Source organism: Primulina huaijiensis, chromosome 17, assembly GCF_012295235.1.
Source record: "Primulina huaijiensis isolate GDHJ02 chromosome 17, ASM1229523v2, whole genome shotgun sequence".
Lineage (NCBI taxonomy): Eukaryota > Viridiplantae > Streptophyta > Magnoliopsida > Lamiales > Gesneriaceae > Primulina > Primulina huaijiensis.
In genome coordinates, this window is record NC_133322.1 from 1,143,922 (window position 1) to 1,162,727 (window position 18,806).

Consider the following 18,806-nt stretch of genomic DNA (forward strand, 5'->3'; position numbering starts at 1 on the left):
TATATATAACACTTAAACAAGTCAAATTTTTAAAGTGTTTTTATTTTAAAAAAAATATAAACGATTTTGACCACTACAAAAAATATATATTGTTAGCGACGGTTTTTGCAAAATTTGGTGACGGTTTTACAAAAACCTTCGCAATTTAAAAATTAGCGACGGTTTATACGAAAAAAACGTCGCTAAACTGTCGCAAATTGCTAGCGACTGTGACTTTCCAGACGGTCTGAAAATCCGTCGTTAACGATTTTTTTTTTTTTTTGTAGTGGACGCTTGGATAAATGATTTTGTTTTTATTTTTAAATAGAAGTATGAGCAGAAGCAAAAAACCAGAAATTCTATCTTTTTTTAAAAAAATATTTAAATGTGTTTTTTTTTTTTAAAAAAAAAAAACAACTTTGTAACCGAACAAGAAAACACATTTTTGTTTTTTAAAAAATGTGCTTTTACTCGTTGGCTTCTCCGACCAAGTAAACACACTCTAAGATTGAAATTTAATAACACAGTGTGACTAAAATTGCAATGAAACAAACATACAAGATTTTCTCTAATATCTTTCATGGGAAGATTTAATTAAAAAAATTGCACACCTTGCCATCACCGAGATTATAAAACATACGACCAACAGAATTTTTGGTTGTATAAAAAATTAATTACACAATTAAGGAATTCTATTTATTAAAGTTATTTGGCTTATTTAAGATTTCCGTCCGTACATCGTGTACTTTGACGTCATTCAGCGATCCCCGGTTTTGGTCCCAATATAATAAAAATAATTAGGCATTTATATACTGTCAAAGTTTAATTTTAACCGTGAGAATGTTTGAATTGACGGGTTAATGGGTGACCCATTTGGATCCGTTCATTGATCAATTGGTGGATCACATGAAAAGCAATGAAAATTTCATTTATTGCTGGTAATATATTTGAAACAAATGATTTTATATTTGAATTTTTTAAAATTATAGATTTAATTATGCCAAAATACATACATGCACTAAATCGTCGGTTTTCCGGGAAAAAAATTGTTATTTTTCACAAAAATATGCAACTTGCATGATGTTTAAACTTGGTGATATTATTCAAAACTCATCCCTAGTAGTAACTTTTATAACTACTGCTTCTTTGTTTGTTATTAATTTCAACATAATTAATTAATGGACCCGTAGTCGTTCGCGTCATGTAATTTATACGTTTTTTTGGGTTTGTTTATAATATATTATTATGGATTTTTAATCTGGTCATTATTATTAACTTGCAATTTTTGGTATATTTAGTCTTGATTTCATTTCTTACGTTGATGCTGATTATTGGAAATTTTTAAGACATCTATCACGTCCAAAAGACCAGGATATATGGTGCCACGACATAATCCGTTCATGATGTAAAATATGGTACCTAGTGGATAAAATTTCGAATCTATGGACTATGGTAGAGATATATAGCTGAAAGGATATTTTAGTAAGTATATTATTTAGGGAAAATTGCAATCTAATCATCTAACTTGTCTTATAATTTTTTGTTTTCGCCCTCTATATAAAGTTGATTATTAGTCATATATCTTTTTTAGTTGGTTTTAGTATAATACCGTCGAAGTGATGACATATTGCTGAACACTCCAACAATTTTAAGTGTCACGTCAATATCTTCCGGTGTCTCGCCAGCACCCGAACAAAATATGACAGTCATTACACTTAACTTTTTTTTCTTATATAGAAAAAATAGGATATTCACTATTTTAATTTGTAATCAAATATGTATATAATTGAATCATGATGTATTATATATCGAAAAATGTTGACTCGATATCAGAAATTGCAGATTTGCCTAATGTCAACGTCAACCGTTGGACCAAAATAGCGGAAAAATCAAAATCAAAATTTGAAAATTTAATAAATCAAAACAAAAAATTACACAAGTTAGCAAACCAAAAAAAATATTTTCAGTGTTCGAACAGTTGATATTAACGATTAATTCGTTTTGTTAAATTAAGTGAGAATGGATTTTTTACATTTTCTTTTTCGAACAATCACATCAGTATATTTATCCAAAAAAATTGCAAACCTATTGAATATATATACAAGCAATATGTATAGTTATGGAGATGCTTACAATCCGCGTGGAAAAGGAAACAAAGTTAGGTTAAAAGCTCTTAATTTTTTGTGTGATGCCAATTAAAAAAAAACTTTAAATTGGTCTAACTAGACAAGTTCTATAAATTGAGCACCTCCTCCATTGCATTTCTTCAATTATACAAAATTATATATATCTTCGTAATTTAAATATTTCTCTTTCTATATAAACACACATATATAAATATATGCAGAGATGGATAAAAAGCCATGCATTTATCAAGAAACTGAGGTGAGGAAAGGGCCATGGACCATGGAAGAAGATCTAATTCTCATCAACTACATTGCCAATCATGGCGAAGGTGTATGGAATTCTCTTGCTCGATCTGCAGGTATTCAATATTTTTCGTTTCGTGTTCGTCTACGTTTCATTTCCGACTTTCTAGATGTCCTCGTAGACAATACCTCATCCATCACGAGTTCGATTCAGCTCGCGGATTGAGTTTAGATAAAAATATGGGAGGAAAAAGAAGAAGTGTAAACCCTAACATACAGTCTTTCTTAATATATGTATGTAAGGAAAACCCTAACATATATATGTTTGAAGGTGACTGATGATTTGATCGTGAGTCTTTCTTTTAGGGCTTCAACGGACCGGGAAAAGTTGCCGGCTACGTTGGCTTAACTACCTTCGGCCGGATGTTAGAAGGGGAAATATAACAACCGAGGAGCAACTCTTGATCATGGATCTGCATGCAAAGTGGGGTAATAGGTATTTTGATCATCAAATAATTAATTTCTCATGTATCAAAATTATCTTCGACTAAAATTTTTGATATGAGTTCTTGAGTTCGATATACATACTTTTTCGACTGATATTTTATAATTTGGAGATAAAATCCAATGGGAAAAAAATGATGATGAAAATTAATGGTGGTTTTTCCTCATCCAAGAATAGATAGGTTTCATCGTACCCCAATTAAATTGATGTTTTTTGGACGAGGATGAACCACTCTTGTTTCTCTCATCGTGGGTTTTGAGGTTTAGGTGTATAAATAATTTAGAAATCTAAGTTTTACTCCTTCACCTCCAAATATATATATATAAATCATAGAAGATTTGGAGGGAGTACGTTCTCTTATTCTTTAAATGTCCAAATTAAACCATGCCTCAATTGAATTGAAAACGAATCTTGATTCAGCAAAGAAACATATGAATTTCTAGTTACGTTAATTTGTGGCAACATACAATTCTCTTATCTATTTTTTTCAAAATTCAAACAAATTAAATTATTTTTTCTTGGTCAAATACATTTATTTTATACCCTTTTCACTTTGAAATCCTTCCTTTTTTTATGAGCAATCTCGTAGTTTTAACAAGGTACGTTGTTGTTTTTACTAGCAACTTAATTTATCGGTCGATNATATATAATGTGTATTCGTCCGTGTGTGTTGGTGTGATTTTGATATTGAGAGATTGTATTATGATGGGAAATTTGATTTAGAAATGAAAGGAAGAGAAGAAGAAATCGAAAAGGTCGTAAGGCGTGAAAGAAGTAATACGTTGTAAAGGAAGACGATCAAATTTCCAAATATAGGAGAACCCATTTGAAAAAGAGCGCATGTTATTATGTTAACACTTGCTATCATTTAAAATAGCACCTCACTACATTATTATGTTGAAATAGACGTCCACCTTATTGTTTTGGTTCTTCCAATGGTCCCATTAATTTCAACTACGTGCATAAAAAAAAATATCAAATAAAAATATTCATCTTGATTTTGTATGCATGTCATATAAATGTATATATTTTCTTGATCAGATGGTCGAAGATCGCAAAACATTTGCCTGGAAGAACAGATAACGAGATAAAGAACTACTGGAGAACTCGGATCCAGAAGCACATCAAGCAAGCCGAGACTTTTACCAGCCAAATTTCGGAACACAGCAACGATCAAGCGAGCACAAGCTGCGATCTCTCCGGCATCTATCCGACGACACATCACACAGTTGAATCTTACTCCCCACTTTCATTTAATGGGAGTGTGGAGAATTTTCAAGGGCCATTCTCTCATGAAACAAATGACAACAATTGGAGCATGGAGGACTTTTGGTCCATGCAGTTGCTTAATGCAGATTAAAAGAAATATAATTTATTATCATCAATCAATAAACCAGCCCAGCTTATTATTTACTCTTGATTTTAATTATTATTATTATTATAGTGCTGGAATCAAGTATTGACATGTGTAATATATAAATTACATATGATGCTAAATAATAGCTATACTCTTACATATATGTGTGTGTGTGTGTGTGTGTGTGTGTGTGTATATAAAATAAATAATGGATATATCTATACATACTAGCTAAATGAATCATATGTTCGATTTCCTAAATTTCGTTTTTAATACACAACGTACATTTAGTTATTGGACATATATCTTTCGTCTTTTGTCATAGTGTATAAAAATTATGCAGTCGAATATTCGAAAAAATTTAAATTAACAAGCATGACCCATAAGATATTTCGACGGCGATACGACGAAGTAAATCTCATCTCAAACATGAACAACATTTATGTTTAATTAAAGGAGAAACTTTTGTTGATTTCAAAAATTAGGTAAATAAAAGGTTTAACATTTGGAAATTAGTTAACTTACTAAAGCTTCAACTTTCTAATTGGTTGTACGGAGCGTACTAATTATATGTCAATATTATTCATCTATCAAATCAAATGTTTGCCCCAAATTAAATTAAAGATAAGCTAATTAGTTAATTAGGTTAATTAACATATATGTAGGACGTGTGTATAAATATCAAGTCGCGTTCAAATAATGATTGTTTATCTTAATCTAATGATCATTTTGTTGATTAAACATATAGACAATTTCATAGTAAATTAAGGTACTTTTTCCATGACAAAGAGTTCGATACTTGGATATTCATATGATAGAGATTTCTCCTTAAGTGTCATTAGCCGACTACATTAGTCGTGTCATAATCATCTTTATATTTGGCCTTTTCAGTGTTTCAAATTTTAATCTTTCTTTTTATAATATGTTGAATTGCAATGGTTGTTCATGTTTGGTGGCGCAATCGAAATATGATAGTACTTGAGCTGTTATACGATTTAAAATATTTGAGTTGCATCATTACCACCAGCTATATTTTTTGGTAAAACGACAAGTGTTCGATCCTATAATTGGTATTAAAGTCAAGGTCATCAGTTCGATTCCTATTGATTGCAATGCAGTTATTGGAAGACAGATTGTTGGCGTGCAATAATTATTCCTTTTTGATAGCGCAATCGAAACGTGACGCTTGAGTTATTGTACGGTTTAAAATATTTGATTTGCTTCATTACCATTAGCTTCAACATTTGGTTAAGCGGCAAGCACTCGCTCTTACAATTTGTATCATAGCCAAGATTATGGGTTCGAAGCCTATTAATTACTAGCAGTACAGTTATTGAGAGAGAGATTGTTGGGGTGCAATAATTGTCCCTGTTGGTAAAGCGATCGCAACGTGACGTGGCGCTTGAGCTTCTGTACGGTTTAAAATATTCGAGTTACATATTTATAGGGGCGTAGCTTCACTAGGAGCCCACCCTAGTCTCGGGATTAATGTGTATATATAGTTATGCAATATTTTAGAAATTTTAGTCACTTAACAAAATTTTTATACAATGATTTCTATTAATTGAATAAACTAAAAATATATAAATACTAAATAATAATTAAATTAAGTGATAATTATTAGAGTACAAAATTATATAACTAAATTATTTGAATGAATAATGTCATATGTACATTCAATTTTTTTTACTTACTTTACTATGAATTTATTTTAAAAGTTCATTATTATAAATGATATTTATCATGTATCTTGATATATTAAATTCTTAAGATGGTTTTTAAAATTTATCTAGTTCATATTATACAAAATATAACAAAAAATTTAAAAAATTCATTAAATAATATTCACATTTTCAACTTCCAGCCACCCTATTTTAAAATCTTGGCTATGCCCATGCATATTTACCTCCAACTATAAGTTTTAGTAAAACGACAAACGTCCGATTCTAATTAATTAATTATTAATGCAATGATATGGTTGTACATGTATTTACCATTTATATCTTAAAGCAAGTAATGTTTTTTTTTTAGAAAAAATGGAAATAATTTTATTTTAAAATATTGGGTCTATAAAGAAATTGTCCACATTCATTTTCGTAGATACAATATGTGTTGTGAGTTGGGATAAGATTGAATTTGGTTGGGGCCAGATACATGCGGGAAACAAATACCGAACTTAACTCTAGGAGAACAGGCAAGCGGAAAGTTGGCACACCTATTTCAGTCAAATTTCGATAATTGCTTTATTTATTACACTATAAATCTGTTTCAATTTCGACATTTGCCTAACTCTAACTAATTTCATTTTGCAGAAACATGATTTCCAATGGTCCCATGCATCCCCATTCATTATTTAACTAAATGTCAATCCATGTTACTTCCTTTTGTCGTGATATATATATATGTATTTATGTATATGTATATGTATATGTATGTCGTATTATGTTCTTCAATGATTTTCGTTTGTTATTCACGCAATAGAAAATAACATAGGCTCACGAAGGTTATGTGGTTCGGCTGCTTCACAGCCTACTTCCACGGGAAAAAGATAGACATTTGTGTGTGTGTGTGTGTGTGTATATATCTATATATATGTATATATATAAAATGGGCCTTTGACCTATATGACTGGAAAGGGCCCCAAATATTGGTCTGACGTAGGGACTGAACCTAATGGATATATCATAAATCGTGCTTAAAGAAATGGGCCATTTAGCAAGCCCATGGGCATTAAAGTCCAATCTTAAATTAAACCGACAAAAATTGGCTTCAATTCTATCATCTTGCACACCACCCTTATCCTATCTCCTCCGCTGACGCTTCCACTCCACCATCTTCCAAGCTAGCTATGGCTTCATCTCTTTCCTCCGTTAACCTACACTACCCCTCTTATCCTACTCCCTCCACCGCCTCTCCTGCGCACCCCTCCATCATCTTTCCCAAGCAAATGTTCGAGTCCACAGTCAAAATGGCCACTAAACTGCACAGCCGCCGCGTCATGGTTCTCCGTCCCATTGCCGCAGTTGACGCCCCCGAAAAAGTCGTCGAGCTCGGAGACCAGATCTCAAACCTAACCCTTGCCGATGCTCAGAAGCTCGTGGAGTACCTCCAGGACAAGCTCGGAGTTTCCGCGGCGTCATTTGCCCCAGCTGCCGCCGTCGCGGCTGCCCCGGCGGCTGAAGAAGCTCCGGTGGTGGAGGAGAAGACGGAGTTCGACGTCATGATCGAGGATGTGCCTAGCAACTCTAGAATCGCGACGATTAAGGTGGTTAGGTCTCTGACTAACCTGGCTTTGAAGGAGGCGAAGGAATTGATCGAAGGATTGCCAAAGAAATTCAAGGAAGGAGTGTCGAAAGAAGAGGCCGAGGAAGCGAAGAAGCAGCTGGAAGAGGCTGGGGCTAAAATAGCCATCGTTTGATGATATCATATCCCTGGTAAGAAGAATTGATTAATTTTATTTTTTTGTTGAGGATAAAGAAATCTGTAGCTGAATTCATGTGATGGAGTAAACCTAAAAATTTTCAGTTCCATTGTGATCATACATTGGTGCTTGGATTTATTGGTGGATAAACTCCATGGATTCTTGAATTTGGTAGATCAAAATGGAAATCTTTTGGTTGAAATATTGGTCCATTATGAATTTGCTATTAGCGATCTTGGTTGCACAAGAATCAAAGATTCGAACGATCGTTCGAAGAAACCTGATATTATATATAAATAAAATACAATAAATTGAGTACAAAAAGATTGTGAATTTTAAATAAAATGTCAGTAGAATGAATCTATTTATAATATTATATGGCACCAAACATTCATTTCTATGTTACAATATATTGTCAATTACTGTGTATAAAAAATTTCATATGAATATTGAAATAGATGTACAGAATAATCTATCTGCTTTTATATTATATTATTAGATATAAATATATATGGAGTACTGGTCATATTTTTTAAAGTAAATTCAAATAATTTGATATGAAGGTATAATTCTATATTTTAAACATTCTCAACCAACCATCACGCATCTTCACTGCTGCTGCTGCTGCTGCTGCTGCAGTGCTGCACCACATCTGTTAATTTTTTTTGGCTTCAACTAAATAACTAATAATCATTGATTTTGAATTGATATAAACATTTTTGTTAAAAAATTGTAAATATGAAAATTAAATTTTCGGATTTTAATTAGTTTTTAATTATTTTTGACATGATTCTAGTTAGTCGGTTATGTTTAATATTGTAGTGAGAAGGGAGAACTTGGACCCGTGGCGGCCGCTAAAATTGGTGAAATCACGGCGGAGTTGCAAACACCCAACGGCGGCCATTCTGTTTCCGCTTCCGTGGAGAGGATGAAGACTGGATTCATCACTTTCAATTCAAAAAAAGAAAAATATGAGTCAGCACTCAAATATTACATTAATTAATTTCACGCTTCACAATTTCTTTACTAGAAATTTGTATATACACTAACCCAACTTTAATTTATACTGTAAGAAATATTAAATACTTTTGTAAAAGATGGATTTAAGATCGATCCTAACATTTTTTTAAATCATTTTACGTCCGATGAATTCAGCAAACAACCAGGATTGTACGGTGAACTTGCCAAAGGTCAGAGTCCTATGGTACGATTATTAAAATTACTACTACATCACCACAAACAGTACTAATCATAATCTAATTAAGATTCATCAAGTCAAAAAATTACTAAAAAAAAATTACTAAAAAAAAACATATTTTTATATGCAATATCCAACTTTGATTCGGATCTTCTAACACGTAATGAATATTAGTTTATGTCGATAATATATATACTTTTATTCTATTTTTATACATAAATTGAATCGGTGGTCGCGTTTTCTTGTAGTGATCTCATAGAAGACTGGGTGAAAATTTGTTTACCAGCGAAGAAGAAGGTGATTGCCGAGTGTAGGGAAACGCCTTTTGTAGATCAATGCGCCTTATGTGAGAAGGTAACAATATTAATTAATTGAACTTCACATGCATGCAGGAAGCAGTGAATGTTTCACTTGGAAATCTTCTGTTTCTTTTCCTTAATCCTAAAATAAGGTAGACGATCAATCATATACGGTAACACAAAATACCAGGCAAATACTAGTAGAGGCTTCATGGGCCTCTTTGTGGGCTGACTGTCCTAAAAATGGGCTGAAGGATGCAGGGTTGCCTGAGGCCCAGTTAATCAACCCACTATATACAGATGATCAAGACTTTGGGCTGTAAAATTTGGGTCTCCTTTTCTTGGACAAGTGTCGGCCGTTTTTTGTTTTTAATCAGGAGGTAAAGGACCACAAAGTATTAGGGCGAAAATTCGTTAAAAACACACATGTTTACGTATTGTTTTCTTAAAAATAAATTTCATATTACAATCGGTCGTTCATCGTACTATCCATAGTTCTTGAAAAAACCTTGTTTTTATTCATACGTCGAAGTGTAGGAAATATAAACCTTAACTGATTCTCAATTTGGTTTAGTAGTTGTAACAATAAAAGAAAATGAAATCCCACCATTGCTTCATTAGACCTGAAGATATGACATGACAAATTTATGAAACTTCTTACATTTCAGATTGGTTGCACAAACCGCACATCTCATACAGATCATAATCTGGCTTTATTGTAAACCCCAATTCCAGTTGACAAACAAATGTGTTAAGGTAAAGAAAACCAAGATCAACCATAAATTAATTTCATGATACATCAATGTCATAAGGTCTGATGTTGTGAGAGTTATTGACAAGTAAAGCTTCAAGTGATCGTGATTTTGGTATTCTCACTATGCCGGCTTCTTTTAACAACTCCGCCAGTCTCCGCTTCTATGTCGGGGCTAGCCGTTCCAAGCTTCTTTTCTCTCATTTCAACCACATATTCCAGGATTTCAATACGAATCGAACCCAAAACTATTTGAAAACAATTGATTCCATATCTCAAATCAAATATTAGGCAAGGAAAATTCTGATAAATTGTTGTTTATTGTTAGCATGTTACCTCCCCATTGCATCATATGTGCCAGCAAGATTGCTGTAAACTCCTAAAGTGTCAGCATGGTCTGGTCCGAATTCAGCCTCAAGAATACTTCTAGCCTCTTCAAACAAATCAGCCGTTTAGTTGATCAAATAGAGTCGCACATAAGCAAGCCCCATTTGATTTAAAACAATACCAAAGAAGGCATATTTCTTCTCTCCTGTGGCACCAGTGGTGGAGCCATAAATATGGCTCTGCCCAAGCTAGAATTTTAAAATCTAAAATCTTTTAATATTTTAAATTGATATTCCAAAATTATACAAAGTTTTACATACGAATTTTTTTTAAAAAAAAATTGGGCCACCTAATTTTTTTTAACCTCGGTCAACTCTTTTTTTAAGAAAATGGCATCCTCAAGTATATTTGAAATACATTTGAATATGTCATTTTCTTAAAAAAAAAGTTGACCGAAGTTATTTCCCGCTAAAGCTCGGGTACACAAGCATGTGGCTCCGTCAGTGATGGCACGGAACTTTAGAACGGCACTCTTCGATGAGGCGTATGACTAGGAAAAACTCCCCAAAATTTTCAATTTTGTTTGACAAGGAGAAGGGAAAAGAATTTTAATTGAAAAAATTATCAAATTTTTTAAGTACTATTACCCCTTAGAATGGATTAACTATACACGTTATATTTGACATTAATGGCACCGGCACCAACTTTATATTGAATTTACAGACAATTAGCAATGGCTCGATCATCTGGGTATTCTATTCATATTGCAATGATTTTAGAGGCGACGAACCACGATGAATATATTGTGAATTTATTTATTTATCTCTATATTTTTTAATACTTGATTTATTATGAATTGATATTATTCATGTATGTTCTAACTTGTTTGTGGGCACGACTGATGTTATGTTTGTATCATTGACTTGTTTGGATAAATAAAATTAAAGTAAATTTAAGATCATTGACTTATATTTAACTTCACCTCAAAAGTTATCAAGAACTTAATCCAACAGTTGTGATATCTCTAACACATATACATAATGAACAACTAGAGTATGAAATTTAAACGATATTAACGATTGACCAATAAGACAATCTAACAAATAACAGTGAGTTTGAGTTTTGATATAATGATAAAATTATAGATTTGTATGTAACTTCACCAAAAACTAGCTCAATGGAGAGGATTGTACATGTCCATATATATAACTCTAAAAAATTTAATTCATTCGGTGTGAGACATCTAATGCCTAATATAAGTGTAATTTGAAATTCATCACTCAAATTTATTCTCAGATCAGCCATTTCATCAAAATAAAAAATCCATGAACACAAACTCAATTCAAGTTATAGATAATATTGAATTATTTGACCAACTCATAAGTCACACAACGTGTTCGGACGGATCCCAATTTCACATTATATTTTCAGACAATTGACGATAAACCAAGAAAAACTTTTAATTGGAAGTGAAAAAATATCATTAAAACATGCAAGAGTTTTTTAAAAAGAGGGGAAAAAAAAAAACACACACACACAAAAACACACAGTTTACACTCACTATCACGAGAGCATCTCCTCCATTAAAGAAAAAGGGTTGGCTTTCATTTCAGTTTGACTTCACTTGTGGCTCTTTTCATGGTGGAAATTCAAACGATTCATAGTACAAAAGCAACACGGTCAAACTTATGATTAACTAATGGGGTCATCTTATTATTAGATCATATGTTTAATATTAAAATAAATTTAAGGGAAGTTCATCTCAGGGTGTAAAGGAATCGAGTCGGTTCGTGAGCTCTCCGTCGAGGCGAAAAATATTTGATTCGTATTCAAGCTTATTGAATTTGACGACCCGAACTTGAACATGTTTGAACTTTTTTTAGCAGAATTCGAGCACAAATTATTTTGTTCGATAGTTAGCTAGTCGTTAATGTAATATAATTATATATTAATTAAATAAATTTGAGTTTTTTGAGTACTTATTTTTTTCGAGTAATACTTCGTGAAAATGTTCGAATCTTTCGAGTCGAACTCAAGCTTTAATTCGAACCGAATTTGAGCCAAACTGTTTAAAATTTTCGAATTTCGAATTGAGTTCGAACTCGAATAAAACTAATTCGAGTATTAAATGTTTCATCATATTCAACTCGATTCGGTTCGTTTATATTCCTATGCTCACCCCCCACCATTAAGAATATTCAAAACTCCCTTTGAATTCACTTTAAGGTAAGTTTGCACTACAAAGACACCCAGAGAATTGAGTCATGAAGTCAAGTCTGCAATGTCCTTTTGGCTTCATTTATCAATAATTTTACCCCATACTTGGGCATTGTTTGGTATGAAATATGAGATATTCTTAATTATATTGATTATATGTCTTTGTTTCATCTAACATTTTGTTCAAGTTCCAAGGATTAGAGTTATAAATATATTATGCTATCCATATATATTAATCATATGTTTAGAGATTATTTAACTAAATGACATTTTTTCGACTCTGAATTTAAAATCTTTCTCAATATTTACTATTTGTTTAGTCTTTATATTTAATGTATGCCTTAATGTCATTTTGCAAAAAAAAAAATAAAAATTGAAAAGTCATAAAAAAAAAAGTCTAACCAATATCAATTTCAAAATACCTTATTTAATTTATCATTAACATATTATACATTGAGGCATAGTTTGGTACACATGATAGAATAAACATGTAATATATAATATAAAGATAAGTTAATGATAAATAAGATGTAAGATATTATATTTAATGTTTGGTATGATTTTAATAAGAGTGATTAAATTTATATATTAGATTGTAATGACAAAATTAAAATTATCATAATAAATTTTATAATTTCAAAATTGTTGTTTGAGTTCGTATTTCTTATCTGTTCATGCGTCGACAGTGCTTGCATGATTTATTTATTTTTACCTAATTTTATATATTATATAATATGATAGTTGAGCCATTGATTTTGTGAGTCAAGTCAAATATCAATTTTTAAGGTTAATCGAGTGATAATATTAATTTTATTGAGATTTATAAAAATCATTTATATAATTATCTCAAGTTCATTTATATAATTATCATATTATATAATATTTATTTATTTATTTATTTATTTGATGCATTTTAGTTGGAGTTCATTTATATAATTATCATATTATATATATAAATAAAAATAAGCTCTTTATTAATTATTCTAAAATATTTATTTGATGAGACAATTAAGTCATTTGTGGTGTTTTTATCATTAAATTAAAATTATCACATATCATAAAATGGATATTTTATCCTTGTATAAAATTATTTATCACGGGCCCATGGTATTATCATGAGCTTTTTAAAAAAATACCAAACGTGGGATAATGATGATTATTTATCAATCACTCTCTTGTGGGATAATGATGATTATTTATCAATCATTCTCTTATCAATTGTACCAAACTATACCCGATAATTCTTCGTCACATCTCACGAGAAACATGGTACTTGAGGTTTAAAAACCGGACTCAAAACATTAGGGGTGTGTGCCAGACTCATGAAGTATATATATACTTGTAATAATGATATCGGCACAAATACGTAGACATCAGCCTCAACTGTTTGACAGTAGCTGTCTTCCAATAAGAATTCAATACTTCTTTATTAAAATAAAAATAAAAAAATAACTGTCAATTTTTAGGTCCTATAATTGAAGCGCACACACGTGCAAATCCTTATCTCCATTTGACCAGCTGAGGTTTGAAGAATCATATTCTCTTCTTTTCAGTGTATCTTAGCTTGTTCAAACATTGGAAAAAGGGAGAGGAGAAGATGCCTTTGAAATGTTCATGCAAGACACACTCGGTGGCCCTGCAAGTTTTAATTTTTTTACTGGTCCACTCTCCCTTTGTATTTATTTTAATTCAATTCAGACACTTCACACTTTGTTGTCTTAAGCAAAACGATATCTTCTAATTGAAAGAACAACACTTGCTAAGTTCGTGGCAAATGTTGCATGCAGCTTCACATCCAGGAATGCCATCAAATTTCGTGTCAATGTGGTATAGCGACCTGGTCATCGCCAATTGATCAAGATGCTAAAGATATCTTCTATAAGTTAAGATGGTCTGGATTGGTACGATGTAATGAAATAACGTAGAAAAAGAAACACATTCAGAACTGAATAATGATGTAAATATATCATGTTTTACTATCGTTGTCACGAGGAATGACAAGGGAAGTGAAAACTTATTTCTTACTTAATTATAATATGATGATTGGTAGTTCAAAATAAATTTATTACTAATGGGAATTTTGTGATTATGATCATTAATCTTCTTCATCATCATAATTTTATTTGTTTATTGTATTTTTATTATTAGAAGATTTTAAAAAATAAAAATAGGGAAAGGTAAAAATAAAAAAAATAAAAAAAAAAATTGGGAGGAAGGGAATATCTAATACCAACCAATCCCATGAATTTGGGAATAGTCATTTATCTTGAAAGCGCATTCTTATTCTCTGGTCATAGAAATGATAGGTTTAGGGAATGAACTGAGAATACTAATTCCATTTCCAGCTCATTGTGTCATGCCAATCTAGGCCTAAAGAAAGAACAAGATAACCATATCAATCGCATCGTATTAAAAATCTGCATATAAAATCTAAAAATAGCATAGATTAGACTGTGTCAACAGAATATTTGGGCTATAATTCTCAAATGCAGTAGAGATTTCCTTTTAAACCTCGAACATGCAATTTGATAGACACCATTAATGCTCAAGGAATTTATTAGAGCCATGAGATTAAATATGAACAAAGAATTACAGAAACTATGGACTAGCCACCACTTGCATGGCTTACTCTTCCGTTTTCTGGGTGAACTAAAGCAGCACGTAGTAAAACTTGGTGTGGGAATTGATAGCTATTTGGTCGGCCAACGGGAGCAGGTCTCTAATAACTGTAAAATTTCCGTACTCCATATGGAATGTGTGATTAAAAAATAAGAAAAGTTTGGGGAAAAAAGATGAGTTGTTGCATGGAATTAGAACTATGAAAGTGGACCAGAATCCTTATATTCCACAAGGATGTCTTTTTCCACAGCACATCTAAAATCATGGCCCTATTTCAGTCAAAAGATGGTCTTTCATACACCTCAACCTGGCTCTCTCCGAATTTGCTTAATTTGGATTATACAACCATAAAAAATAATTATTTTTTCAGGTGGGTTCTAGAAAAGATCACCTGCCATCAGCCAATTTAATACATTCATCCGAGTCTCCATGGCTTTTGCTGAAATGGCACACACATTGCTAGTGTAAAGAAAAGATCTCACTTTAATGTATTGATACTCTTCTGAAGTGCATCACTTCACATTTGCTTGGGCCTTCACCACACATGATGGAACACTTTGCTGAGCAGACTATTTATGATTGGTACATGCAGCAGCACAAAATTGAATCGCTGCATAGATCACGTAAATGTAATGAAGAACTGAATGCATTCTAAAACACACTACTTGATAACATTTTCAGTATGTTAACAAGAATACATTGGCACCGCCTGTTATTCTTTCTTTAAACCAAAACAATCCACCAAGACATTAATAATTTTACATTAAACTCAATAAAAATGGCAAACGAAAAGCACTTTCATAGAAAAATCAAGGGCAAATTGCCAATATTACAATGTGGAAGAAGGAGATTATGGCATGGTGATCAGAAATATTCTAGCAACTCATAATATGGGTCCCAAGGCATTTGGGATGCCAGTAGGTTTTTAGGTTAGCCAGTGGTGAGTGGTACAAGCCGGTGAGAGCCGAAGAAGAGGAGACCAGCATTTACACAACTAATGGCGTAATTAAGGACCTAGGAGATTCTTTCGAACCTAGGGCGGCATGTATAAATACCTTTCATATTGTAACTCTCTTCCTCAAGTGCTCCAAGTTCTCAAGTTAGACACTATTTTGGCCGGACGTTGATCGGATAATCATGGAAAGCAGATATGAGACTTCTGAGAATCCAAGGTAAGTATGACACTTTGATGCAATGATAACAATGATCAGTTACCTTCAACAGGTAGTAGATTCCATGAATTTACAATAATATTTACCTGATAGAAGGGAATACTCTTGAAAGATGCCTAAATCACTAGATATTTGCTCGTCAGGAACAAATGTGCTGGATGCTATAGACAGTTCAACAAAATGGAGCATCTGGTTGAGCATATGAGGACTTCGTATCATTCAAATCATGAACCTATGTGTGGAATTTGTAAAAAGCATTGTCGGTCATTTGAATCTCTCAGAGAGCATCTAATTGGTATTCTTCAAACTCTCAAATGCTATGATACGTTTCAGTTTGAATTTAAAGTCAACAGATGTGTGTATATCTTTTAGGACCATTGCCAAAGGCAGAATGTGAAAAGGTATTCAAGGAACAGGGCTGTGAACTTTGTTTAAATATCCTTGACAACCGATACGCTATTCGGCTACATCAGCAGACATGCCAATTCACACGCCAAAATAATGTAACGATCATATAACTCTATCTCCTTTTCATACAAATTATATAAAAATTAATCCTGAAAGCATTTCCAGGACTTGCTACGTAGGATGGCTAACTTAGGCATCCAAGACGATTTAAGGACTGATAATTGCAGAGGAAAAGTGGTTGCTCTGGCATGCAAAATGGTTGGCGGCGGCAGTGATGGATCCTTGAATCTTTGCGCGAGGGTTTGCCTCATTGATGAGGATGAAAAGATAATCTTTCATACGTATGTCAGGCCACATCTTCCAGTCACAAACTACAGGTTAAAGATTTATGCTACAACTAAATACGATGTCATCAATAAATTCCAACAGTATCTGAATTATTGAATTTCTTCAGGTATGAAACAACAGGGATACGGCCGGAACATCTGAGGGATGCAATGCCTCTCAAACAAGTTCAGCGAAAAATTCAGGATTATCTATGCAATGGTGAACCAATATGGCAGATCCGCTTTAGAGGTGGAAAATCCAGAATCCTTGTAGGCCATGGTCTAGATCATGATCTCAAATGCCTGGAAGTGGAGTATCCAACTTTATTGATCAGGCAAGCACTTTCAGCTGAGCCAGCAGACTGTTAAAGGCTTTTATGCCATCATATGTCATACTCAGTATTTTTTGGATTTCACAAGATTTCACCATTAAGCTATAAACCCTTATTTCAAAGAATTTTATACGGTCTCGTGATATTCAAGCCTGCAAGGTTTAGGGTCTAAAGGTAAAGGTAATGGAACAAGAGTCTTAGATGTAAAAGGCAAAAGGTAGACAAAACAAAAAGGATCTCATTGATGGCCAATGAGACAATTAAAAAATACAGAAACCGAAATCAATATATAATAAAAGATAAAGTCCACGAGTAAAGTAGCCAAAAGAATTAGAGCTTATTCTTAGTTTTTGAATAAAAAGTTATAGTAATGCTTGCTCAGGTGAAAACACACGAGAAAAATATCATATCATATAGATGCCTAACCTCGATGAGATCAGTTTATTGAAATTAATCATCAGAAGATTAAAGGGCTCTTTAAAATACATGATTGCTGAGTATTATGAACATAGACTTGTAAAGAAAAGATTTTACTTTTCTCCAATTGTTACAACTTGGGTGTGGCGTTTAGAATAGTAAAATGATTCTCGAATTGAGGCCTTCCAAACTCCAAGGTTGAAAATTTTGTTGATCTACCTTAATGCCTATCCAATGTCTTGAAGTTGTGTGATTAACCATTGATATATTACAGTATTTTTAGTCTTGCGACTCTTTGTACAGGGATACAGCAAAATATCCGCCACTGATGAAAACAAGCAAGCTCAGCAACTCACTGAAATATATCACGAAAGCACACCTTGGGTGAGAAGCTTTAAACATGCTTAATCAGTTGATTTGTTGCAATCCTTACTCTCCAGAGAGTTAACGTTATGTACGTATAGGTACGACATTCAAACTGGTGTACAAGATCCTTATGAAGACTGTGTCGCAACAATGAGGTTGTATGTGAAAATGAGATCACAAATTCATAAAGTGGAAGACTACCCCTTAGCTTCAGACCCGCAGAATCGAAACAATTTTGCATCGTCAAGGCAGAACGAGCTTGAGAGAATGACCCCAGAAAAGATGTTGGAGATCTCAAGATCTGATTACTACTGCTGGTGCTTGGACTCCAAATAAAAAAACAAAAAAAAAAGGAAAGAAATCAAATCAAAAGGCTCAGACAATCTAAAGGAGGAGGACTCTCTGAATTGGGCTTGTGTGAACTAATTCATTTACCTGCAATTATATTTACAAGTTATCAATCCTTTTTACGTTATCAAATTCACAACTGTTATTGTATCAATTGTATGCTTTACTACATTAGACATCGTTCGGTGCTAAAAAAATGTATTAAATGATTATAATTTCTCGTTTAATCGAATGTGATTGATGATTCATCGTGTTATTCATATATATTGATTTATCATACATATATCTTATGTCGTCTCATCACATATATCAAATGGTATAAATATAAAAATCTTTATTTTCACATTTAGTAAATATGTCAATTGGAACCTATTAAGTCATAAGCTCAATTAGCA

At 32.5% G+C, this 18,806-nt stretch overlaps 3 protein-coding genes across 3 annotated transcripts; all 3 read left to right on the top strand.

Moving 5' to 3' along the window:
- Positions 1 to 2,243: 2,243 nt before the first annotated feature.
- LOC140963420 (MYB-like transcription factor EOBII) lies at positions 2,244 to 4,266 on the top strand. Its single transcript, XM_073422737.1, has 3 exons — positions 2,244 to 2,464; positions 2,715 to 2,844; positions 3,895 to 4,266. Exons 1-3 carry the CDS (start codon positions 2,329 to 2,331, stop codon positions 4,211 to 4,213), a joined length of 585 nt encoding a protein of 194 aa, XP_073278838.1. The 5' UTR covers positions 2,244 to 2,328; the 3' UTR covers positions 4,214 to 4,266.
- Positions 4,267 to 6,985: 2,719 nt separating this feature from the next.
- Positions 6,986 to 7,860, top strand: LOC140962251 (large ribosomal subunit protein bL12c-like). Its single transcript, XM_073421099.1, has one exon. It carries the CDS (start codon positions 7,059 to 7,061, stop codon positions 7,626 to 7,628), a length of 570 nt encoding a protein of 189 aa, XP_073277200.1. The 5' UTR covers positions 6,986 to 7,058; the 3' UTR covers positions 7,629 to 7,860.
- Positions 7,861 to 15,678: 7,818 nt separating this feature from the next.
- On the top strand, positions 15,679 to 18,604 carry LOC140962366 (RNA exonuclease 4-like). The gene is made up of 7 exons (XM_073421232.1): positions 15,679 to 16,214; positions 16,358 to 16,509; positions 16,587 to 16,717; positions 16,788 to 16,999; positions 17,077 to 17,283; positions 18,001 to 18,081; positions 18,162 to 18,604. Exons 1-7 carry the CDS (start codon positions 16,180 to 16,182, stop codon positions 18,397 to 18,399), a joined length of 1,056 nt encoding a protein of 351 aa, XP_073277333.1. The 5' UTR covers positions 15,679 to 16,179; the 3' UTR covers positions 18,400 to 18,604.
- The last annotated feature ends 202 nt before the right edge of the window (positions 18,605 to 18,806 follow it).

What these genes read in the sequence shown, in the direction of transcription:
- LOC140963420 (XM_073422737.1), top strand. Translation starts at nt 2,329, where the DNA reads ATGGATAAAAAGCCATGCATTTATCAAGAAACTGAGGTGAGGAAAGGG. An exon ending in TTCTCTTGCTCGATCTGCAG is followed by an intron (nt 2,465 to 2,714) that starts GTATTCAATATT and finishes TCTTTCTTTTAG; the next exon opens with GGCTTCAACGGACCGGGAAA. An exon ending in CATGCAAAGTGGGGTAATAG is followed by an intron (nt 2,845 to 3,894) that starts GTATTTTGATCA and finishes TTTCTTGATCAG; the next exon opens with ATGGTCGAAGATCGCAAAAC.
- LOC140962251 (XM_073421099.1), top strand. Translation starts at nt 7,059, where the DNA reads ATGGCTTCATCTCTTTCCTCCGTTAACCTACACTACCCCTCTTATCCT.
- LOC140962366 (XM_073421232.1), top strand. Translation starts at nt 16,180, where the DNA reads ATGGAAAGCAGATATGAGACTTCTGAGAATCCAAG. An exon ending in AATTCACACGCCAAAATAAT is followed by an intron (nt 16,718 to 16,787) that starts GTAACGATCATA and finishes AAGCATTTCCAG; the next exon opens with GACTTGCTACGTAGGATGGC. An exon ending in TATCCAACTTTATTGATCAG is followed by an intron (nt 17,284 to 18,000) that starts GCAAGCACTTTC and finishes CTCTTTGTACAG; the next exon opens with GGATACAGCAAAATATCCGC.